Source organism: Halictus rubicundus, chromosome 1 (assembly GCF_050948215.1).
Source record: "Halictus rubicundus isolate RS-2024b chromosome 1, iyHalRubi1_principal, whole genome shotgun sequence".
In the NCBI taxonomy this organism is placed as follows: Eukaryota; Metazoa; Arthropoda; class Insecta; order Hymenoptera; family Halictidae; genus Halictus; species Halictus rubicundus.
The window spans coordinates 23,318,643-23,343,521 of record NC_135149.1 but is presented as its reverse complement, the minus strand read 5'-3'; the positions used below and the strand labels follow the sequence as shown (position 1 = coordinate 23,343,521).

At 39.2% G+C, this 24,879-nt stretch overlaps 3 protein-coding genes across 13 annotated transcripts in view; 2 read left to right on the top strand and 1 right to left on the bottom strand.

Annotated features, from left to right (window-relative positions):
* Positions 1–7: 7 nt before the first annotated feature.
* On the bottom strand, positions 8–24,460 carry LOC143358156 (uncharacterized). 3 transcript variants are annotated; one of them, XM_076795089.1, is made up of 3 exons: positions 23,777–24,460; positions 23,348–23,583; positions 8–766 (listed from the first exon to the last, which is right to left on the bottom strand). In XM_076795089.1, the coding sequence occupies exons 1-3, from the start codon at positions 23,820–23,822 to the stop codon at positions 680–682; spliced, it is 369 nt and encodes a 122-aa protein (XP_076651204.1). In that variant the 5' UTR covers positions 23,823–24,460; the 3' UTR covers positions 8–679. The 3 variants fall into 3 exon arrangements, 2 of the variants coding, with proteins under 2 accessions (XP_076651204.1, XP_076651194.1); XM_076795079.1 differs by lacking the exon at positions 8–766 and adding an exon at positions 21,126–23,108; XR_013082929.1 differs by lacking the exon at positions 8–766 and having other exon boundaries at positions 23,262–23,648.
* Positions 690–15,918, top strand: LOC143358062 (multiple inositol polyphosphate phosphatase 1). Of its 6 annotated transcripts, none has more exons than XM_076794946.1 (10): positions 2,587–3,101; positions 3,755–3,823; positions 7,800–7,990; positions 8,704–8,835; positions 11,230–11,426; positions 11,497–11,607; positions 11,724–11,868; positions 12,539–12,749; positions 13,018–13,227; positions 14,538–15,918. In XM_076794946.1, exons 3-10 carry the CDS (start codon positions 7,816–7,818, stop codon positions 14,773–14,775), a joined length of 1,419 nt encoding a protein of 472 aa, XP_076651061.1. In that variant the 5' UTR covers positions 2,587–3,101; positions 3,755–3,823; positions 7,800–7,815; the 3' UTR covers positions 14,776–15,918. The 6 variants fall into 6 exon arrangements, with proteins under 6 accessions (XP_076651043.1, XP_076651061.1, XP_076651053.1 ...); XM_076794953.1 differs by having other exon boundaries at positions 2,639–2,720; XM_076794928.1 differs by lacking the exons at positions 2,587–3,101; positions 3,755–3,823 and adding an exon at positions 690–747.
* Positions 23,121–24,879, top strand: part of LOC143358126 (uncharacterized) — a 45,017-nt gene continuing 43,258 nt past the window's right edge. For 3 of the 4 annotated variants that reach the window (XR_013082926.1, XM_076795073.1, XM_076795043.1), the window contains exon 1: positions 23,121–23,262. The gene's annotated coding sequence lies outside the window, so the exon portion shown is untranslated. The remainder of the gene's footprint in view (positions 23,263–24,879) is intronic. The other variant, XM_076795061.1, reaches the window with a different exon arrangement.

The following is a 24,879-nucleotide window of genomic DNA, read 5'->3' as shown; positions in this document are numbered from 1 at the left end:
TACGTACAAAGTTCCAGCTAGGTGACAACAAAAACCGGTTACCTTAAAGCGATTACCGCGCACGTCAAGTGCGCTTTTGTCAGCGATTGTGTTGAAGAAATTAAGGTGTCATAAAATGTCTGATTCATGTGTGCGCTTGTGTTTGATGCCAGCGCGACTCGACGACCTTATATTACTGTCACATAAGCTGGCGTAATAAACGATGATCTTTATACGCCTAACATATTACAATTTAACGACGACACGTGGGATTGATGTGCCAGTTAATATGTAAATATTATCCCATAACCCTAATTTGTTGCCGTTGTCGGTCTTCCAGAATCAATTGGTCACTCGATCAAGACGTAAACGTACTTAATATTTAATATTTAATATGTTTAAAAATATTTGAGTTGTACTTGAAGTTGAATACAGTGATTATGCATACTTGTCGCGTGATTTTAATAGTTATTCATTGTTTGTGCTAAGAGGAAAGATCTGTTTGTTTATTCTGAATTTGTAGTATTAGTTCTGCTTAATTTAGCTTTATTGGGATAGCGTTGATATTGTTGGTTCGTGGAGTATATGATACATTGTAGTAGGCTCTTCAATTGCAGAGAACAGTCACATTATAGTCTTAACAGGGCACCGATTGCATAGAATGTTCAGGTGCGACGCAACGAAGCTTGACGACCTTATGTCAGTGCCACCTGAACTTCCGTGACAAATGGTTGTTGCGATCAGAGATTTGTGCTCTCGAATGTTGCGGTAAGTGATAATACAGCGCCTGGAATTTTATTACAGCATTAATGCAATTAGTACATGATATATAGACTGTTAAAATACAGATTTACATTTTCGTAGACGGTTCTACAGGAATCGATTTTCAACAATATTTTCTTTTCTTTATGAACAGTTTCAATAGGTTGAAACTAAAACGGAATTTTTACATTCTATTCATCATCATATTTTTACATTCTACATGCGTAAATAATATGCATAATTTTATACTCTAAATGCGTAAAGTTCCACGATCTACTGATTCAGTACTTGATTAATACAAATGTTAGTAGTTACCGTGGAATTTGTGTAAATTAATGTATAATGTCAGTAAGGTCTCTTATACGAGTGTCAATGATTTTTCTAAATATTTGATTTATTTTTTATCAGACTGAACTATCGAGATCCTTTAAAAATAATTATAGCATAAAAATAAAAATAGCACTTGTTTATTAAAAAAATAGCTCTGTGTTATATAACAATTGGAAGGTATATTATATGAAAGCTTGAGGAGGTGTGGAAGAATTCCATAACAAGAGGAGCATAGCAATTCTCTTGCAATAGAGCACGGATGATTGCAGCTGCTTACGTCATAGAACAAAAATCACAGTGTCACGAGTCGCTGGATTTAACGGGACATCTTAGCGCTGTCTTAAATAATTGATTCGGTAACACTGAAGATGATGATGCTACATAATTTGAATCTCCTAATTGAATTGATATTACTATATTAACTATATTAACCGTTTTAATAAACCTTATTATAAAACTTATCGATGTAAAAAATTATAAAATAGTTATACTGATCCAGTCACATATTTACATTTTGAAGACAATTATTTCGATAAAATTGCCAGCGTGATTGATACATACCTATAAAACATATCTTTAAAAGTCCCGTTACAAAAGTTATCAAAAGTTCTACATCGAAAATTTTTTTCGCGAACGAACCTTCCATTGTGAAGCCTCCCCTTTACAATGACACGTTAAAAATTGACGTACGATTTTTTTCACTGTTTTATGAAACAAAAATGATTTGAACCTTAATAGAACGAGTGGAAAAAATCGTACATCGAGTTTTCTTCTGTCGCTACAAAGGGGAGACTTCGATCTTCAAATCTATGGAAGATTCATTCACGAGAAAAATGTTTCAATGTTTTTAGAGACGCTTTAATTGGTAGCATTTTCGAAAGAGAATGTGTCTTTAGTTTTCCACCTATCACGTGGTGCGAAATTGTCTTAGGCAAAAATGAACGACGCGATTAGTAAACGTAGAAGTCTGAGGCTTTAAAATGAGATCGGGATTATCATCGTACTATTTATTATAACGAAATCAAAATAGTTTAGGCATCAACAATTTCGAGACTGAGTGTTCGAATACTTTTTGGATCCAGTGTATATACGTACGTATCGTTTTTTTTCGGACCGTGATATTTCAAAATTGCGTGAAAAAGAGGGTTGGGTGAACCATGATACCCAGGGCATTGATATGAGGGTCGAAAAGTGTGCAAATATTAAAACGGGTCGCTGAATGTTTCGAGTCCAAGCATTGTTCTTCGTGGAAGTCGCGTGTTTTTCGTGGCTGGTCGAAAGAAGAGGTGTTCTAACGACCGATTCGAACGCAACGCGGGGGTCCTGTTTCCACCTGCCTACCCCATTATCGATCGTGCGTGCCCGTGGTAACGAACCTTCACAATTTTATGGAACTCACGAAATACTATGCTGTACCAGGAAAGGATCAAAGGCCACAATCCGTACTACACTATTCACCGGGGGGGACTATATCGCCGGGGACTATATGACTTTTCCACACAGTATACGCTGCGAACCAGCGAAGCTCGTCGACCTTACGGCAGTGCCACACAAGCTGCCGCCTCGAAAGGTGGTCGCGATCGGCATACAGACGAGAGAGTATAGTACTCGCGTTCTTTTCACGGTTCACTTCTACAACAATTCCACCGGTAATTCGCGAGTGTTTCTACAATACCGTTCACCTGGATCCACCTGTTCGCAGGACAGTGAACTCTCCGAACTTCGCGAAAAAATCCGAAAAGCTTACCGGTCCCCGCAACCAACACAGATTTCCCCCCTAATAATGTAATTTAAACAATTGCATCGTCATTTTCTATTCGACCGCTGATCGTGATCTCGAGTGCTCGTGAACCTTTCCGAAGATCCTCGCGGATCCAGTCGCAAGGAACAAGATCGTCGAAAAGTGAAAAGTTAGATCCACTTGCCGGTCGCGCACTCTCTCTCTCTCTCTTTCCAGGCCTTTTTCGACGCTCGATACGACGCAACAAGAAACAGGGCGTGAAGATAAATACCGGGCCCCCGTAATTGCGGTAATTTCTCAATGAAAACAAATTTTTTTCCAGTCGCCTCTGTGAATTGCGATCTCGCCAATCAACGCGCGCCTTTGACAGGCTACCGTGCCTCTCTTTCCGGATATTAATTGCACATTTCTAGAAGCCGAATGTTCGCACAGTGCTACTTTGTGCGAAATATATGACGCCCATCATTGCAGCTTGACAAATTAGTTCATCTCCTTAACGATAGAATTACACGATAGAAATATTTCTGATTCGTTCTTGCACAGTTTTCCGAATCGATGTTTTTACAAGCAATTTTTTAAAAATTTTATAATGAAGTCTACATATTAACAAAGCTGTTTTACTTAACAACACGCTGTAATTAAAATTGTAGAAAGTCTAAAGAAATTCAATCCTGTCGTTGTGGTACAGCTGTATGTATCAGTTGCGGTTTGTGCTCGGTAGTTCTAGTGTTAAATTAGTACTCGTTCTTTTATTTGCGCGAGAGCGACGCCCTTTGAAAGTAAATTATAAAATTACAGAGTGAGGATCACTGGACCGGCAGATTTTTGTTGAAAATTTACCGCATCGAGAACTATGAACCAAACAGAAAATTCGCCCTTTCTTTAACAATTTTAATAGTTCGAAAATAGTACATTTTTAATTTCATCCTCCTGCAATTTCAGTGTCACCTATTTTGCCATAAACTCCGCGGTCTGCAAATTCCGAAAGCATCGCAGAAAGTGAACCAACAAGTAAGTTCGAACGAAGTGTAGATTAAAAATGGATTACAGAGTACTCTAATTTTTAAACGTGTCCGGAGAGTCTAAAACAAGATTTATAGCCTCTAATTGTTTCATAATGCCATTTGGCTGGCTCCAAAATGGCGCCCAGGTTAATCACACTCGCCGCTCTATAACCCGTGACACGTCAATATTTTATTCAGGACTACCATGATCTATACTCTGGTCGTGTGAGCCGAGATTCGAATTGAACCAAGTATCATCGAAGTTTCCGAGCATCGTTTTCGACTTCAATGGTGCCTCTAGAAACGAAATGTTAACGAATGGTTCGGTAACGGGACAGAACAATTTGAGGCAGGTCGGAAGAGCGGTCAATTCCGGGTGAAAGGGGGGCGCATTGTTGCAATAAAAGTCATTTCATTCAGCTTTTGATTAAATTCCGATTTACGTATTCGGAAGGAATTTCATTTGAATAAATAAACCCAGGCCCGCGAATAATTAAATCGTTGAATGCCGGCGCGGCAACGATCGCCGAGCGTGACGTCGACGTCCTACTTGCGTTCTCAATTATCAAGTACAGATTACTGTCCGGCCGTTCTTTATTGCGTGATAGTAGATTGTTCTGTTCTTCGTTGTGACGGTAGATGATTCGTTACGGGCATCGGGTAAACAGAAACAGAGTCCCATTAAATTGACCGGCGAAGACGAAGATCCCGCCTCCGTTCAAACTAAATCGAAAAACATTCGATTCGATTCGATATGCCCCATTTGTTTCGCAATTCCTATCGATCACACTTTTCAACAATCATTTCAGAGGGTGTACGGAGACTTCTGTGGATCTGTATGCAAAATAAAATTTTTCTACCTGAATTGCAACAGACTGGAGTGAAATAGAAATTTCTTTTCTTTCATAATATGTTTAATAGGTTGAAAATAATGTAACAGAATTTAAAAATTTTTCTGATGTTTTTATTGTTTTAAAATACGCCTACCCATTTTTGTCATAAATGCATAAAATCCGCAGTCTAGTAATAATATTGGCGAACAGACGATCGCGTCATCGTTGCGAAACAATTTTTGGGACAACCTAATGAAATTGAAAATCGTTTTTTCTCTCGTAACAAACGACCGCGAAGAAGCTGCTGCTGTTTCTTTTGTCTCATTTTTTTTTTTTGATGATCGAAGGAAGCGCGAAGCGTAAAATCGTCGAGCGTTTACGGCAAAATCAGATCACTACTAAGTTTACACGGCAGTCGTCACTTGCGGACACGGGGCATTAACAATAACTAGGCCAAGTAGACTTATTAGACTCGAAGAAGGTTTTGCTAATCGAGCCACTGTCCATTACGCTATCCTCGGCGATACTTACTCACGGATTGTCTTCGCCAACCGCATTCCGCCTTCACGATGAATTGACTAGTCGCGAATTTTCTGTCGAGGGTCTTGTTATTAACGTGCAATTAACGCGTTGTCTACAGCGGATTATTCAATTAGTTCTACTCATTGCTATTTCCCATGCTTTTTCGAAAATTCGATTTGCAAAATTTTGGTACTGGTTGATCAATATATTTGACAGGTTCGTTAGCAGCATTTGTTTAAATAATATTCTTTAGGAATATAATTAGACTGGGGCGTCTTTATGCAAGATAAAAATTTGCTGCATTAATTTGGAAGAATTGTTAGCTATATAGAAGCTTCTTCCTTTCTTGAATAATTTTTATAAATTGCAAATTGTAGACATTCTGTAATTCTATTAATCTCTTCATTTTTCTAAATTGCACAAACTCATTTTCTCACATATGCATAAAATTCGCGGTCTCGCCATATTATATATAAATTTTTTCAACACAATGAATTCCTCGATTATCATGCTATCACGATCTTGAATAACAATACAGTATTAAGATACAAGTTGGTGGTACATCGAATTTTGTTTTGCAAAGTTTATTTATTGTTGATTATACATTAAATGATTGCCAGCATAAAGAATAGTAAGTTCAAACGCTTGGAGAATGATTAAATGACAGAAGATCAGTGCATTATACACTTTTATTTTTCTCTTATTTATCCCTTAGGTTGTTTATTAGGTTTGATTTTTAAATAACTCCTCGTTCGGAAATTATTTAAAGGATAAAAATTTATAATTCATAGCCGAGGTATTTTATTAATTTTCTCGATGGAATTTTTTGATCATTTAGGAATTAGTAGGTTTCGCAATAGATGAAACGTTAATGAACTAATTTCGATCCCATGTCAGACTTGGAACGCAGCTCTTTACAATTATTGAATTTACAAAGACGTTTTTACAGAAAACGACTGACCGGAGCGTGCTTCTTCGAACGCGAAAGTCCAACAAAATTCTATCTCATCATTTTTGCGACAGGACTATTTAGACGAGTTACATTTGTTTACTTTAGCTTCACGTACCAGCCGCTTTTAGCGCTCAGCCGTTAACTTTGCCCGTCTCAGAAGTCGCGTAAACGATTAGCAGATCGGTTCGCGAACTAACCGGTTCGGACCCGATAAGGGCGAAGAAAACGTCGGACATTCGGGTCGGCGAAGTTGCTAATCACGTCGCGAGGTGTCTAGGTTTCTTCCCCGGGAACCTGTTTCTCGCTCTCCGGGGAATTATGCAAGCCGCTCGCATGTGTGCGCGTAATTCGCGCGCGCATCTTAACTTTCACGTTCACTTACATATTTCGCGTCTCTATCCTTAACCTTGGTGCACCATAAACTGTAGCACGCAGTACCCAGACCCTGTTCCCCTGCGATCACTAGTCCGCGGATTTTATGCGTTTACGACAAGGACGAGTAGGTGCTATTTCGAGCAGTAAAAGGATTCAACGCTGACCGTACCGAGCACAAAATGCGACTGCTGTGCATTTTGACGTTTTATAAATATTGCAACGCCGAATCTATTTAGATTTTTCGCAGTATTTACAATAATCTGTGCCCGAATAAAGACATTTATTCAATGGCATTTTTGTGATAATCAGAAATTAAAAACAACGAGCTTTCTTTCTTTCTTGTTGATACAGTTGACATGTATTTTGCGTAAAAATTCGCAGTGATCATCTTCGCGAATTGTTTCCAGAACTGAGCGTCCACGGTTCCGGCATTATATGCCAGGGATTATTATTATTAATAATTTGATTGGTAAATTGCTACTCGGATGTGCATCAGGAGTGATGTTGACTGGAGGACGTGACGTCATACGGTGCACATATATGTTGATTTATTGATTATGTAAGTCCGAAGGACGCGAGGATAATTTGCTCTTTATCTTCCTTCTGTTTCTTCTATTTTTTTTTCTTTTTAAATCGCTGGTCTAAATGGATAAATATCGTTTCCCGGGTTACATAAGAACAATTTCGCGTTCAGCCGGTCACAATTCGCAACGCCGCGTGCCGTCGGGGAAGGAACATCTGACATCAGCACAGGAAAATGTAGGTTTGCTTGCCATAGTTGGGTTTCAGACGGAGCGGCATAGCAGCGCGCTTTAATGCGATCGTAAAATACCGCTGTGCGGGAATTTGTTCAGAAACAACCAGTGAAACCGGATCGTTCTCCCAGAAAGAGAGATTTCGATTTCCTCGAGTAGAAAAACGTTCCGTTCGATTTTTCTGCAAATCAATTTTCACGACGCGCAGCGTTTCAAGGGCGAAGAGGACACTCGAAATGAACGTGTCGCTGTTGCTCCTCGTTCGCGAAGTCTTGAATCGTAGACTGCGGATCTTTATGCGAAATACAAATTTTCTGTGTCGACTAATAAACTGAAAATAATATAACAATATTGTTAAATTCTTTTCTATTTCGCTCACGCATTTTGCTATGAACGCACAAAATCCGTAGTCCAGTGGTAAGGAAAATTTTTTACTCACAGCCGAGGATATATTTTATACCAACGGCAATTTTTATCATTCCAGAGTTTCTCGATAGGTCTCCAATAGATAAAATGTTAAGAAACGTCTAATTTGTTGGCTTGCAGCTTTTCGGAGACCAAGATGGCGCTCAAAATGAACGTGTCCCTGTTGCTCGTGCTCGTCCTGGCGAATCTCGCGTACACCCGCGATTCCGATTACTGTTTCGCCCATGAGAGTGATCCGTATTTGTACATGGCCACCAAAACTGCCTACCATTTCGTCCATGCCGGCAAAACACGGTTCCAAGATGTACCGAGTAAGTAAATAAATCGGCAGTGAACGAAAATAGATGGACACCGGTACTTCGAAACGATTTTAGATTTTTTGTTGTGAAGAGTCGTTTGGTGTTCTTTAGAATAATTTAGTATCGCGTCAATGGAATCCTTTGTACGATCTTATAACACAATCTCGATTGAAATGATATTCAATCACTGTCCTTACAGCGCTCACAGAAGGAGTTAAGGAGTTGGTAACTTTTGTTCATGTTCATCAAGTGAATACACTATTATACTTCGAAAGCTATGGTACCTACAATTTACTGATCTCTTCTGCTGACTCTATTATGTTAAATAATTTTTCTAAAATTAATTTAGACTTTTACAAATTATGATATCAAATCCGTTCCACAGATCATCGTTTCGGTAAAAGTAATAATTATTAAATAACGTAATGCATAACTTCAAAGAACAGTATAAAACTTTCATAATTAATTGTACGCTCTTCACAAGTCACATTCAAAATTTCTGGGCAGTATTTCGTTCATTTGAATCAACAAATTATGTTCCATTTATAATATAAATTTTTTAAGAAATTAATCAAACGTTTCACAGAATAGACGCTGATTTGAAAAAAAGAGGAGTGTCCGAGGGACACCGAATTGTTATGGTGTCCGAATATTTTCGTGCGATATTACAAATTTTATTAATTTGACATTGTTGAGTTTACATTGTTCGCCGATTGCGTCCGCAGACTGCAAAGCCGAGCAGGTTTGGATGCTGGCAACGCACGGCACACAGTGCGCATCGAAAATGGAGATCACCGAGATGCTTTCGTTAACGGAAGTGCAGAGCCAAATAATCAACAACCACGAGTCCCGAGGCAGTAAGTAAATTTCCTCATCCGAATAACCGCGGTTCTAAAGAACTGCCAGGGGTGGAGGTATCTCCGCCGACGTCTGAAGCAACCCGGTTGAAACCAGGTTGCACTGATAGCTGAGTTGACCTCCCGTACCAAATGAAGATAAATCACGATCTTGCAAAGCAATTCAATTAACTCTTCGACAGACGAGCCGAATGGAACTCGGTGTGACCGAAGCCACCATTTATTATTTAGCACTGCCCGATCACAACCCTAAAACATTCTATAACTTCGAAGCAATTTAATTGTGAAAGTGGCAAATTCAAATCGATCAAAATGATTATAACACTTCTTCAGGTCTCCGGCGTGCTGCAAATGTTGATAGACTTTAGTGTGCTCGAATGTTTCGTGACAGAAATTATTTTTTAACTCTAGTAAAAAAATTGTGTCGCCCGTATACAGTCTTCACTCGATATATGTCCGAAATATCTAGACGATAAAAGTCCCAGAACTATCCCCACTGCCGCGGGGTATACCCCGTGAGAAGGCCAAGAAGCTTCGCTATCCTTTTCTACGTTAGGTAGTGTATCAAACTCTGGGTAGGCTCGTGTTGTGGACATAAATCGAGTAAACAATGCATGTGATTAATGTAGCTGTCAAAGCGTTAAATTATAATAGAGATGTTTCTAGTAATATTTTATCCTTTTAATTAACCTCTCAATTATGAACACTTGCAATAGAGCACGTGTAAAAATTGGAATAACGAACATTTTTCCGTAAACAATATAAATACAATATAGTTTATACCAACACAGATACTATGGCACGAAATGTAAGAGTTGTTTGTTTCATTTAAAAAATGAAAAGTTTCCGAAAAGTGCTGGCGAACTCGAGATTAACTTGTCGTTCGAATCGAAGAGGTTAATAATTAAACTATATTTTATTGTATTGTGTAGAATAGCATAATATGACGAAGGGTTAATAGAAACAAAGGAGAAAAGTCGAACCCCGCCGGGCGGCGCGGCCGAGCCGGCAAATCAGACTGCAGTTAATTCAGGTCATTGACACTTTTTCGTATCGATCTTTCTCTACGCGACGTTTCACGTGTTGATCAATATACTCGCATTCACGGGGTAGCGTACCTTAGATTTATTGATTCCGTGAACTTACGTGTCTGAATTGGAACGCGCGTTCTAGTGTCACACTTTCCTCGTTGGCAGTCGTCTTCAACTTGTGCGCACCAGTTTCCATGGTTCCTAATTGGCGCCACTGTTTTGTAGAAACCGTTGACACCTTTGCTTCGGCATTATATGTCTCTAGCAACCCGACTAACGTGTCGGTGATATCCAAGTTTGGCCGTTTTGCTTCGCGAGAAAATTGAGAATGATCGTTCATTGGTACCATTTTTCATGCAACAGTTTCTGTAGATTAATCCTCCAGTACTCCAAACCCCGTCAGAATAATCGCACCCGGCTACAGTGAATTCCCGATATAAGTCACTGCAAGCCTCGCGTTTAAAGGTCATTGAAACTACCCACACTACGGCGGGGTATACCACGTGATGGGCCGAAGCTCGAGAGCCGCCGCCGCTAATCCACTAACAAAACTTCTTTATTTTTCATTATTTTTTCATGGGACTTTCACCAACATATTCGTGGCATTTTTCTAATGAAAATGATACCGATATAATTCCGCTGATATTTACTTGCTTCGTTTCTACGCGCAACATTGTATCAGAGAAAGACATTTTCTCAGCCTTCGTGCTACTGTCCGTCTATAAGTCACAGGTTTATGACACATAGACCTGACTTTTACATTTCATTTCATACATTGTATAAGTGACTTATACAGTGTTTTCTCGATATACAGAGTGTCCCAGGTTTTAATGTTCAAACTTTGTCAATATATTCTATGGCACTAAATAAGAAAAAAATGTTAGGTAAACATATGTCACATAGAGCTTTATTAAAAAGTTATAACAAAAATACGAAATACAAGTAATATAGGAATACCAACCGACTTGCTGTTATTGCGAGCATTAGCTCGAATAGATCAGTGTATTTACTACTTGACATCGGCACTTCCACAGTTAATTAATACTCCATTTCAAAATATCTACCGTTCTTGACAATACATGACATTGACAGCGATCAAAGATCGAATTTATAACTGTGCGAATTACGTTTCTATTCTGTTTTATTTCATTGAATGCATTATTAATCTTTTGCATTAATTCATTACGTGAATTTATTCGTGTTTGATACACTTTCTCTTTCAAAGTTCCCCACAGATTCTAGGACTTTTATAGGCTAGATCTTTGAGACATATATCGAGAAAAGACTGTATCGGGAATTCACTGTAACGCGTCTTTTTCGCATCGATGTTCCGCAATTGACGACGCGGAATTTTGCTTCGCAGACGGCCACTTGTGCGACAAGGACTTAGAAAACTTGAAAAGATGGAAGCCGGACGATTACCTGGTGATAGAGAGGGCGGAAGTTTTGACACCGCAAGGCGTGGAGGATATGAGATTGCTCGCGAGACGATTGCAAAGCAACTTCCCTCACCTTTTGCAACCGAGCGCACCGCAAAATATAACGCCGGAGAATTATGTGGTACTCTATCGCGACTACCAAAACTAACGAAATCGGCCTGCATTGTAATCGCCATAACTTTTTGTTGAAGTTCAAAACCGCGGAAGGTCGTACGAGCATGGATCAGTTCATAAAGGGACTGTTCGGTGACACCGACGCTGTCTTCGGCGAAGAAGTTTCCGTGAATGACACGCTGCTGTCCGTAAGTAATTGAGATCGTTAGAACGGCAGATACATCTGCTAATTCCCGGTGGAACGACCGACGACGAACTATGCAACTTAAACGCGGAAAAATGCCCGCTAACTTTTCTCCCCCAGGCTTATAAAACTTGCAACATATGGGACGTCGAGTACAACAATGTTTCCATGATGGAGGTCAGCAGATTCGAAGAGCAACCGCAATTTCAGAGTCTCATACAGAATGTCAGCCGACGGCTGGGATTCCTCTACCATATTCCGAAACGTGAGTACCATAACCGAGTCCCGCGAGACGCCGCGGACATTTCGAAAAATCTCCGGTCAGCTAATTTGTCCGAAAATTTTCCAGTGGCTTAACCCAACTGTTTCTCATGGGATTAAGATGAAAATTGTTGTCTCAGTTACGAGGGATTTTTTTTAAAGAAGCTTAACGGTTCTCCTTTTTAAATAGTTGTCTCAAATTGTGTTCATTGAAAAGCCCTGAATTATTCTTCTTCGTAGTGTCTCGAATCCTTGAATTGATATATTAAACGCGTTATCATAATCGATAACTTAATCGATGGTTAAAATACCAATTTTTATTCTTTTGAAATCAAATTCATATAAATAATATAGGTAGTTCAGTGCCTCGGCTAAAATTATTATTCAAATAGACTGCAGAATTTATGCATTTACGGTAAAAAAAAGGAGCACATTGAATGCAAAACGGTACTTTCACGAAGACGAGCATGCTCGACCAACTGATTAAAATGATTAGGGAAAGAACCGAATGTGTACATAGCTGTCTTGCAATTAAAGCACACAGTTTTCAATTTGCACGGAAATCTGCAGGCTATTGATAAAAATCGGTATTGTGATTCAATGAATTTGCGATAACGAATGTTCAAGGCGTGTATCAGCTGTGCCGGTTGTCTAATATCCGTACGAGTTTCCAGGTTCGATCCTAACGATGTACGACATGTGCCGTTACGAAAAGTCTTGGACAGTGACGAAACTTTCTCCGTGGTGTGCCGTTTTCAACAAAGAGGAGCTCCGCGTGCTGGAGTATCACGAGGATCTCTACTTCTATTACCAAGCCGGATATGGACGTGAAATCAATGCACACTTAGGATGTACGCTTTTGCAAGACATGATGAATCACTTTTGGTAATTTCGTTTCCCTTCTACACGCCCTTTAAACGAACCTTCTTCCCGAAGAGAGAGTTAAGAAAACGGTCCTTGCGTAGAATCGATACGCTATCTTCGCAAATATATTCTTCGCTAATGGTTCCTAGTTGAGAGAACTTATATTCAGGTGTATCTCCTGGTTACGTTAGCGGATCTTCGCGCAGGATGCGCTGTTTATCCCTACTCGTCGGCAATAGCCATAACTTTTGCTTTCGTTTGCTAACAATGCTTCGCGGTTCGTTTTCAGGAAAGTGGAACAAGACACGGAGTCGGTCGAACCCAATGGCGTGTTCTACTTCAGCGACATCATCAGCCTTCAAAATCTACTGACCACGTTGAACATTAACAAAGACTCATCGAAACTGACAGCCTATAATTACGACAATATGGCAAAACGTCAATGGCGATCGTCGTTTATCTCGCCCTTCGCCGCCAATCTCGTCGCAGTGTTCTACAAGTGAGCGAAACTATTTAATAACCATCCGAAAAGTTCATATCGAAACGCCTTTGTCCTTTCTCCCGCAGTCTTGGGAAACAGTTGCTACAGCATGACTTCCTACTTTCTACTTCCTTCATTTTTAAAATAGCTTTGAAACAAACATGTGTTTTTTTTTTGTTCGTAAATTGATTATCTTTTCCAATTTTCTTACGTCTGTAGCAAAACATAGCAACTAAAAGTAGAGACATTATTTCCTGAATCTTGGATTACCTTCTTATGTACTTACAATTGTTTTTTTAAATATCTTCAAAATGCATGTGTATTGCAAACGTCTTTCTAAACTCCTCAATCTCTGAAGAGCCTGTTTTACACCTTTGAAAGATGTTTGTAGAAGTACATTGTAGAAAAAATATTATTTAACCCTTTGACTACTGTGGGCGCCTATAGGCGCTCAGAAATTTTGCGTTTGTGATACTGAGAGCGCCTATAGGCGCTCGAAGTAGTTTGGCTTTCTGACACGGAGGGCGCCTATAGGCGCCGCGAAAATTATATCGGTATTTATTCCCATAAGTCATCTAAGTTAACGCTAATTTCTCTGGTACATACTCCGGTAGTCACCTGCTACTTAAATATTTAAATATTAAATAAAAATCAAAAAAGGAAAGTTAGAGGGAGTGGAGGCATGCGCACTGCTATTCGTATCCTCAGAAGCAAACAATAAGCGAATTTTGAAGGCATAACTTCGTACTGTGGTAATTATGTTCTGCTCAGTGAATCATTCCATACCGCCTGATCCCACAATTTAAATTTAAATTTTACAATTATTTTCTTGTTTTATCCCTAGAATGAAAAATTCGTGGGGGTACCAATTACAGTGCATATATTAATTACACTTATTTTTAAAGCATAATGAATATTAAAGAAGAGATATATGACATATATATTAACTGGTTTTAATGAAACAAATTTAATATCTCTTTTTTAATATTCTTAATGCTTTAAAAATAAGTATAATTAATATAGGTGCAGTTATTGGTACCCCCACAGTAATTGAGTCCCTTACCCTAGAATACAACGATCATGACAGCCGCCGGCAGCACTCGAACGATTCCACGCCGTCAAAATGGCGCTGGTGGTAGTGGGCTCTGGTAATACAGGCATAGTGATCGTTCGAGCGGCCTTCTCTTGCGAAACCGGGACAATAAAACGTTGAATGAGTCAGTGGCCCGAAACGGCCGGCGGGAATTGTTTAAAATTCGCGACCGCCTGGGCGAAATAGACAACAGTTGGTCACAACTGACACAAGCGTCATCTATTTCTGTTCGCAGATGCGACGGTGATAGTCAGCCAAACAAGGTCATGTTTTACTTGGCTGAGAAGCTAGTCTTGCTTGACGGATGTGACGTAGGGCTGTGCGACTGGGAATACTTCAAACAGAAATTCAACCCCATTATTAATAAGTGCAACCTGAACGCCTGTTGGGACGAAAACGGCGTGGCCGCCTACGTACCGAACATTATTCTAATCCTATTTTCGTGCTTCTCTCTAGTCTTATTTAGAAAATAGCTAATAAAATAAAAATGCACAGATACACACACACGCACGCACAATTCAGTGCATTCGGTTATCGTTCGTTCGCTTTCTTACGAACAATAACGCTAACACGCTCGCTACCACCATTTGTTTCACTGTTAAAATATTTTATTAGCAACGTAACTCCTTTAAGAAGTATTGAAACTAGATTACCAATTGTAGGGATTTACGATAAACACGAGCAGATGAAACACAGTGCAAGGAAAATATCTGACGATTTTAAAAGCACGATTTTATTATTTGTAACTTATTGTAATGATTAAGAGAAGGAGTCTGTGCAATTCCTGTTCCTTGCAATCGATGCACAAAATTTGTTATTCTTCACCGAGACCCGCAGTCTAATTAAGACAATTTAGCAGAAGAAAGTCATGGATTCTCTCAATTATTATACTGCGTACCATAAATTTGTAAGCGTGTAAAATTAATTCGACTATTGTTAAGTAAACTGCGAGACTGTGGACGTTACATATATGTATGTATATGTGCACTACGAATTTAAGTAACAAAGTGTACAAAATTAATTCGACTAATTTTTAAGCGAACTACGAGATTGTCACGGTGAGATTATATTTTCGACGATGGTGGCGAACGTGTTAATCGACTTAAGTTAAGAGAAAAATCATTTTTGACGATGAAAAAAAATACATCTGACGCCTCGCGATTGTTCCGCTGTGCTTTCGATACGCCAAAAATGTATATTTAATATTTTTATGGTCCTATCCTATACTCCGATCCGTGTTTCGGTAATTTATACACGCATTTATCGTTGTTTACGATCATTCCCCATTTGTTTATATCTCACGACTATATATGTACTCGAGAGTAAGTTGTATAGTATTTATGCCATTCATCTACTTCGAGAACGTCCGTCCGAGTCATGGTAGTTGCACAACTATAAGCAGTGCACTATTGCTACTGCACACCGTCGCCGCTTTTGTGTTTTAATTGTTCGAAAAACGCCTACCTATATACTATATGATACTTGCAACTACGGGATACGTATTTCTGTACGCTTAATAAACGCGACGCCCTTCAAAACCGGGGCATCTATTTTTCTTTTCTGTTCATGTATGTATGTATTACGTGGCATTTAATTCTCGAATAAAGTACTATAAATTACGCGTGACGCACTTATTATCCTCGAATTATTTCTAAATTTAATTTCGCTTGTCGTTCGTTAAATTTATTTAACACTGGATCTACGGAGCACTAAAAGTGACTATTTTACATTCCATTTGTTTCATAAGAATAGCAAGAATATATTTATTATAATTTTAAATGATTTTTATAATAACATATATCTACACAATTTTAATAATTGTACATTAGACTAATTTGGACTCCGTCGTTTTTACAGTCTTAATAAAATTGCACAGACGTAATGAAAGAGGTTTTATAAATGATTCTAATGCAAGTTGCATTGTAAATGAATTCTCGAGCGATGATTTTGAATGAAAAGGCACGATTCTAATCATGGAAATCGAATGTAATTTTTCGAGCACGTTCTTGACCTGTTTTCGCGCAATTAAAATCGACGAATCCCGGAGATGCAGGAGCGTTAATGAGTTCAATTAAATGTCATGGAAGCTGCGTGTCGATATGGAATCATTGCACTCAATAAAATTATCATAATTGCCGGCATAATGCACCGTCAAGGATCGCCAGCAAGATTGTGGGCTACGGCCAATGAAATTTGCATTAAATGTGCAAATTACAGATAAATTGAAGACATTGCCAATTAGAATCAATTGAACGCTCCGCCTGCATGCGGTTTCCAGGTGAAAAACTTAACAAACGAATCCTTCGGAACTGTTTAAACTAATTTCTGATTCACCGCGTGCCGGGTAAATGTTTCTTCAATTAACGACCACCATTTTGTTTTCAGACGCAGGGGATAAACAGAGGAGAATGTGCAAGATAATCGAAAGACGAGACCGGAGGTACAGAGAATTGTGCAGCCGGAAATTAGCCGGATAATTAAATTTTGTAACGCGAGGAATGCTGCGTTCATGGCGCTCACCTCCGTTTTGCAAGCACACACGATTATAACTTCGCGAGTTCTGATTTAAATACGTAGGAATGATCAATTTACGATCATAAACACGTTAGAGAACAAAATATTGTATTGACATTGCTGAACTTGTAATGAAGTATTTAATTGAACGACGTTTATGCGTTAACGAATGCTGCGGGAACCAGCGTGCGAGCGCCACGCAGAATATTAATGACGCAATCGATAAAACAAGCATCAACAAATTCGGAATCGTTTACCGTGTAATTAGTTGTTGGTTCTATGTAAGTTTGATTTTTCGGAACATTGAATCCAATCATGTCATTTTTACATTTAAGTGTGCTTATGTAAATTGTGCATTCAAAGCGATTAAAATAATGTTTTCCATTTAAATAAAGTTAAAGGTCCGACGGAGGGAATGTAGTTAAAAAATTTATTAAAAATAATGGTGATTTATTTACAAACACCCAACATGCTGTCGAGAAATGCTCTCGTCGCTTCTCATGCGCTCGCACTATTTTAGAAATAATTAACCAATGGAATTTCGAATTTAAAATAATAATTTAAAAAGAAATAATTGATTAATTTTAAGAGCCAAGAATTTTTTCTGTACCGCTCATATTTTACATCTATAGCTGTCAATAGAAAAGCGTTAAAAAAATTATACAATTTATGGGACTTGGAAGAAGTGTATATATGTGTTTGAATAATAATAATGTGACTTTAAGTAAATATGTTTATATGTGAACGCATATGCTACAGCGTCTAATAATTTCGATTTTTTTAACCATTCATGGTTGAGTGAAGGAATTATCTCATGAAGGCTACTTTGATACAATCAGCGTTATTTCTGGCAGTGCAGGAAATGAGTCATTGAAAATACTTGACACCCACAAATCAATTACTTGAAGAAGTTTTCTAGCCGGAGAAACCTTTGGACATGCAATTTATTCTTCAAGAGCTCATTGAGCGCAAATAAGAGGTCGTTGACAATGTTATGTGTACAAATCTACGCCGTGATTTCGCTAACGAGCCGCATTCCCTTCAATGATTCGATTCTCACGTTGTACTTGCTGTGTTCCCACGTGACTCACAAGTTATTAAATGTGGCACATACCAAAAAAAGAAAAAAACGATTATTATATTCTACGAAATAATAGAAGACATGCAGTCTTTCGGCGGACAGAAAAATTAAATTAATCAAACGTACTGAAAGCTGCAATTTTTAATGAAAAGCATCAGATTTTCAATGAATAATCTAAATTGATATCAATGCCAACAAGGCAAAATATAAATTTTGATTCACTTTTGAGGTCGATGTGGCAAACAAAAATTTCTAAAAATTTTAATATCCATTTTGGATCTATCAAAATGCGATACACACGAAAAGTCATGTTCGTTCATCAAATTGTTTATAGAAGTCGACAAGTGTACGTGCATATTTGTGTCAGTTGTTCGATGCAGTTGTTAGAAGTTGCAAGGAAATCCTGTTTACGCGAACCTGTTCTATTCTTATAAACATCTGGTATGTTCGATCGAATTTCGAACATTGCGCATGTGATCTGCAGATCTTTGTTAACACTAAACCTACCACGGTCGGACAAATTGACCTTTTCAAACTTCTGCGTACAATTTCGTCCATAGAACATTATCACATCGCTATTTATCTTTACGACTTTCCTTAAAGTATGTACGCAATGTATTTTTCTGTATTTATTTGACCGCACGAAATAATATGGCATTTACTCTTCTAAGCCTAAACAATCAGTATAAAAGGAAGGCTATTCTCAATGTGGCATGGCCAACTCAAAATAAATGAGCCGCCTTATTGAATGAAACGCTATTAAGTTACGCACGTACCTGGTTGATAATACTGTTTCATGGCAAATGCATCCAAACCGCAAAGATGGACGACCATAGTACAATTTTGTAAATCGAGGAGAGAGCATCGCGGTATTTCTTATACAATTGCAATTATATAAAAATAAATTTGTATCGTCATTTTATGGAAATTGTTCATCTACTAACTCATTGAGCAACGAATTGACTATTATCTACGTTTAATGTTAACAATAACTTTTTTTAAGGACCACGCACGGTAGGAATAGGTATACAAGAAGTGTCGGTAGGTTTAGTGTTAAAAGTGGTTTTTTGAAGCTATAGATAGAGAAGAAGATTCACGGTATAAACATTGAAGACATCGACGACGAGCCATTCGAAATAAATGTTGTTTATGTTTAGAAATCGTTTTGTATTCGGGTACCTAATGTCGTTGTTCACACGTATCAGAATAAGAAATGCATCGATTCTTGTTGTCGCGATCAATGAATTTTGAAAACTGTGTCTCGTTCGCGTTAAAATATTCGTTGGAATATGCACCGCGTTGCACCTTCTGCGAACAAACGTTTATTTATACGTATTGTAATAATCTAATATTAGGTTCATGGAACTTAATGATCCTAGGTTTCAACTCGTTTTGAAATGCCAACTTATTCTCAGCATGACCTCATTGTAACATGGTGAGAGTTGTCTGTGCGGATAAAATGAGCTAATAAAGTTGAAATTTAACGTGCACAATTCTGTTAAACAGCTTATTTCGTTTTGTACTCTGAAGTAGGATTTATTAATGAAATGGTACTGAGATTTCGTGAACTCCTTTTTGGAGTATATTTTAATAGCATGCTCAACAGATCCGTAACAGAAATGGTTACTGCCAAATTATATTAACTTCTCCATAATAATGTTGTCTTCGGTTTTCTCTTCATATCAGTTTATTAAAAATAAAAGAAGAATATTTTACTCAAAGTAAATGCATGCAACGATACTGTACTTTTTATTCATATAAATTATCTAATGTAACCATAACAATTTCTCTTTTATTGTCGGAGTCCATTCAATTCCGTTATACGTTATAGTGCGTACTTTGTTTTAATTGTGTGTGTGCTTTTTCTCCGTATTATCTTTATCGAGTTCTGTATAATCATCGCATCACTACAGTGACAGAGGTAGAGAGGCAGTAGCACTATAGGCCAGGGATGGGCACTTTTGTCTCAATTGAGACAAGACCATCCCCACCATAGCGCCCACTGTCCCCCTCCAGTAAGCGCCATTACCGTGGGGCAACGAAGACGCGAGACACCAAAGAGGTGGTGGGAGAAGCAGGCGGTTGAGGGGCCCCTACCGTGCTGTAGGCAGTGTCGCCAGATCGAGAAAATCGAGGGGCATACAATGTACCCCCTCTCTGATGACCAGAGTAATATGTGACACGTTGCGCGTGCGCGATGGGGTTTGAGTGGGACACCGAGTGTCACCTCAGTCACGTGACGAGTCTACGATCTTGGTGGGGGATGTTGGAGTGTGCTCATGGTGGTAGAATGGGACAGTGGAAGGGGAAAAGGAGGAGAGGAAATAGATACCCGAATGGGCACCCTGCCTGCAGACAGTGTTGCCAGATAAAGGCTTATTCCCCCACTTAAATTTCCCCTCCTACCGCGCTATTCCCCAAGTTTCCGACGCGTTTAGTCTCTATCGTTCACACACTGGTATTGGCAGAGAGAAGGTAACTTTTTCCCCTCATTTCGTGCTCCCTCCCCTGGAGGGAGACACTGGCGATACTAGCTGTAGGCAATGATCGAGCGATAGTGAGCGACACAGAAGCAAGATGTCAGCCAATAAAACGACCGCAGAATCATGTTCACTGATCACTATGATCACCTGTCTAGTGCTATAACCATAGATAGAGAAACGGAGGGGTCTGTGTGTTCCCGGAATCGTTATTAACAGTTTACCTACCGGCGGTTATACGGCAGTCTCCCGAAAATCAATGGTTAAAATCAATTCATTTTATTAATTTTATTAATTCATTTTTGAATAGCAATTGCATTTGGAACGAATAAATCACTGGGAACAACACAATTTAATTATTTGTTTCAGGATCAATGTTCAATTCTCGGTAAGCGAACGTTTCACACAGCTTTGGAGACGGCAATGTTTGGAATCATGTAGATAATTGTTTATCCATTGTTTTAAACATATTTTTAAAGATATTATATCTGGACTCGTTGAGTTTTCTCTTGCACTTAATTAAACAGCTTCCAATTTAAATTGATCACCAGGGACTAAATAGTTAGATGTCTCTGCTGGGTCAAAATGGACCCGGGCGCCGGCAGCACAAGATCAATCTGCTCTTAATTGAAAGATGTGTATTTTTAGAAATTTAGTGGAGTTTAGACTTATTGTTCAGGTATTATAAGAAAGGTACCATTTATTTATTGTTTACATTCACACGCATAATTAAAATTCCATTCTGGATCATATGGATTTCAGGAGAACATCAGGGTTCATTTTCTCGAGCAACCATTAAAATAATAGTTGATAAAATGACATTAATAAGATAGCTGACATCTTCTGACATTTGGTTGTCTGCAGAATGTGAAAGGGTTAGAAGAATATTATAAATATATAATAATTTATTATAGTACGGTCGTTGGGAAGCCTGTTCACCTTTAACAAAGCTTACCGTCAGAATTTATAAGATAACAATTCAATCAATAAATGTTTTAAAATAAAATCTAGTGTATGCTACGAGTAAGCTGTAGATCTTTATGCATTTACAACACTTACTTCATAAAATACAATGGAAAGTTAAGGTTAACAAACTTTAACTACAATCGACTGTGTTACCCAAGACAACTTACTCGTTTATTAACTAAATTTCCATGGCGATTATAACATTAAACTACTTGTAAGCTTCAATTGATAAACGACTATGAAGTATAATCGGTAGGTAAACCGTTAATAGACTCGTGCTACTTAATGTTAACAGGATTAAACAAAGCCCAAAACAAACACCGCCACTGCGGTTCGCTATTTCCCGTTTGCGTCACAGACAAACTCGCTTCTATCATGTACAGTGGCTCCAAAAAGTATTGGTACGCTTGATTTTCGATTTTTGAAAAATTATCAATATTTATGCTGTTATAGTTTCATAAAAAAAATATCGAACTAGTCTCGGAGAAAAGGAATTAAAATACAAAGCTTATAAGAAAATTAATTAAGTTGCAAACCTTAAAAGAAGATGAACGATGGGTTGCAAAAGTAGAGTCTTTAGGCCTTAAAACCATTTATTTATTCATTTGTTATACTATCTTACAAAATTGTAAGTCTGAATGTCGAGCATTTGTCGAAAATCAGAAATCTCTAGGGTGTCAATACTTTCTGGAGTTACTGTAGCTACGAGAGGGTTTCAACTTATCAGGGTACCGATTGTATCTGAGAAGGGTAGGGATTGCAACTTTAATCGGAAAATAAATGTCGCTGGTCCTCTCGGACTTCAGAGGCAAACCAGCACCATTATTTACACTGGAATCAGAATAACACAACTACGAAAGTTGCGCTAAGGTCCAAGGAGATCTTCACAGAAAAATAAATTTACAAAAAGGAAATAATTCACAGCTCCAAAATTGTCAATGTGTTCCTCACTTGATAATCGTTCTAAAATAATTTGTTTCCTTGGAATTTACCATTATACAGATCCCAAGACATCTGTTCCAATTGGACACTCTTTAAAGTCCTTTCTACAGGTACTATTTCTGTCCACAACAATTCAAAAACGAACCACAGAAAGTCGAATAAAATTTTGCAGGGGCATAATAAGTTGTACAAAAAAACTTTTCAATCTACATTCTAAAAGCTAGAATTATTCTTCCTAGGTTAAAAATGGAGTTGTCGTCCCAGCGGGGAAATGATAAGAGGTTACCGTCGCAGGGCTGTAGCGCCGCCATTTTACGACAAACTTACTATAAAAAAATTTGTTTTCCCACTTCGAAGTCTGTACAGTAAACACCTGTAAATAGATTTTCCATTTCTTTCGCTATATTCCCGCAAAAAATTCTCAAAGTTAGATTTCTTTCCTGTGGTGTAGAGTGGGTTCGCCCCGGAAATATAAAATATTGGTACTCGGGATCAAAAGACCATCGACTGTGAAAATCGAAATTGCCATTTCTCTCGAAACGTCGCAAAACCCTTCGACCCATCGTGTCGGCGCGGACCGGTTCGGGCACGGGGGTGCAGCCGGATAACGCCTCCGGTTTTTCCTATTCGGATCGCACAGGTTCGCTCGCATAGTTTTCCCTGTAGAGCCCTTGGCTCGCCAGTTTTTCCCCCCGTTCCATTTCCTGCGGCTACCCCCACTGGGAGAGTTTCTCTGCTCCCGCTGCGAAGCCGCGAACCAAGTAGTTGTCGGTGGTACGTTCAGTGTCGGGCCGACCGGCAGCGTTGTAGGTGGTGCGGAGAGCTACGACGTAGTGGAACTCATGGTTTATTTCGAACCGAGTCGCACGAGAGACCGAATTGGATAATCGCGACACATACGCACCGGACGTCGATCGTGATCCCCCGGCCCGTTCAAAACACAATATCGCCGGGCAAAAACGCAACGGTGCACCGAGGTGAGTGAACGAAATTATAGCCGCCGAGCACGTGTCGGCTCCTCTTGAACTCGTACGCCCACGCGCTCCCGCCACTTCTCCTCACCTGTCTTCCTTTTCTGCTCCCTGTTTCGCGTCGGTTTTCCCCTGTTCTCTTTCGCTCCTTCAATTCGCTTGTCCTCTGTCCTCGTCCTCTTCTTCGTTTCGCTTCTTCTCTGTTCGCTTGTCCTCGCTCTTCACTTCGTGTTTCTCCTGTTCTGTTGTTCTCTTTCTCATCATCTGTCTTCGCGTTCCCCCCGTTCCCGTCTCCGCACTCGAAACGTCCATCTTCTTGGACAACATCTAGACATCGAACGCTTTGCGGACTTCTATAAATATTACAACTATTTTCCCGGGGAAGCTAAATTCTGTATCGAAGTTTTTATTTCCGGAAGAAACAGAAATATATCGTTTGTTGCTACGCTTGAAATATTTGTTGGCAATCTTAATGATAAAATAAAATGAAAAGACGATAGTCGCCTTCAAAGTGGATTACCTTGAAATCTCGTGGAGAATAGTATTAAAGGACAGTTCTGCACCATGGTTGGAGGCACCTGTTTCAGTATGACACCGCCTGTGTGTCGAAACAATTTTATAAAATCGTGGACAACGAAGCGAATTGGCACGTTCTGTTGTTTATCCTGCGTCCTCTTTCCCTTCTTCACCTGTCTTCGGTTTTCCTCCGTACTTGTCCTCTTTCTCTTCTTCACCTGTCTTCCTTTTGTACCCTTGTCCCTTCTCGCGGTTGTCGCCGCTTTGTTCCGCTTTGTCCCACTTTACTCCGCTTTGTTCTACGATCTCGACAGTCCGCGGCTCGTGATCGCCGGTTTTTGCGTCGTCCGCCGTCACCGACTTTATTTTTGATGTCCTCCCCGGTCCCGGCGACGACCACTCGTCGAACTCGAATCTCGTTCACGTGCGTCGCGGTAAAACCTCGTTTTTGGCCTGTTACGTGCTGCGCTTTATCAAACGGGCGAAGGCTGGAGGGTGAGATAAGGGGGCGAATTGTCTCCCTTAGTCAGCCCTAGACGGCCGGCTTTCCTCAAACTCAACCCCTTGGTTTTTCGATCGTTCTGTGACGAGTCAGCGAGAAATGGCTGATAGTGTGGGAGTTTTAGTGGTTTTGGGTAGAAATTGTTGAATTGGCGACCGCGAGAATGAGCACCGCCGAAGTTTTGGAACTGGTATGAGTTGTTTTAATAGGGATGGTTTGCGGATAGAGGATTCTTGAATGGAAGTTTGTTTTCGTAGGAAAATCACGCTGAATTGTTAGGTTTACCAATGGAACAAATCAAGTTTCCGTAGCTAACAAGAAATACTTTAGGGAACATTGTCACGATAACGATTTTCTACATAGAATTCTGGTTACACTGTGAAACGTGACCGAATTATTAGGTGTGCGATGAAGTGATCTACATTTTTATAGCCAGAATTACTTACTTTGATGCTGACTATTTCTAGACTGTGGATTGCTATCGAAAATTTCTATTTCGTAGTCGAACAGTGCACAGGTATTGGGTATGCAATCGAACAATGTGAATTTTTACTACAGTCGAAAATTAAACTTCAATCGATTAAAAAGCGCGTTTCACAAGAGCT

Excerpts from the sequence above, each read along its gene's own strand:
- LOC143358062 (XM_076794928.1), top strand. The coding sequence starts at position 707 with ATGGTTGTTGCGATCAGAGATTTGTGCTCTCGAATGTTGCG. Across the intron at positions 748-7,799 it reads TTGTGCTCTCGAATGTTGCG|CTTTTCGGAGACCAAGATGG; the intron begins GTAAGTGATAAT and ends GTTGGCTTGCAG. Across the intron at positions 11,869-12,538 it reads CCTCTACCATATTCCGAAAC|GTTCGATCCTAACGATGTAC; the intron begins GTGAGTACCATA and ends ACGAGTTTCCAG.
- LOC143358156 (XM_076795079.1), bottom strand. The coding sequence starts at position 23,822 with ATGGTGCAGAACTGTCCTTTAATACTATTCTCCACGAGATTTCAAG. Across the intron at positions 23,584-23,776 it reads ATTCTCCACGAGATTTCAAG|ATGTTGTCCAAGAAGATGGA; the intron begins GTAATCCACTTT and ends TTCGATGTCTAG. Across the intron at positions 23,109-23,347 it reads GGAGCAGAAAAGGAAGACAG|CTCTCCGCACCACCTACAAC; the intron begins GTGAGGAGAAGT and ends ACTACGTCGTAG.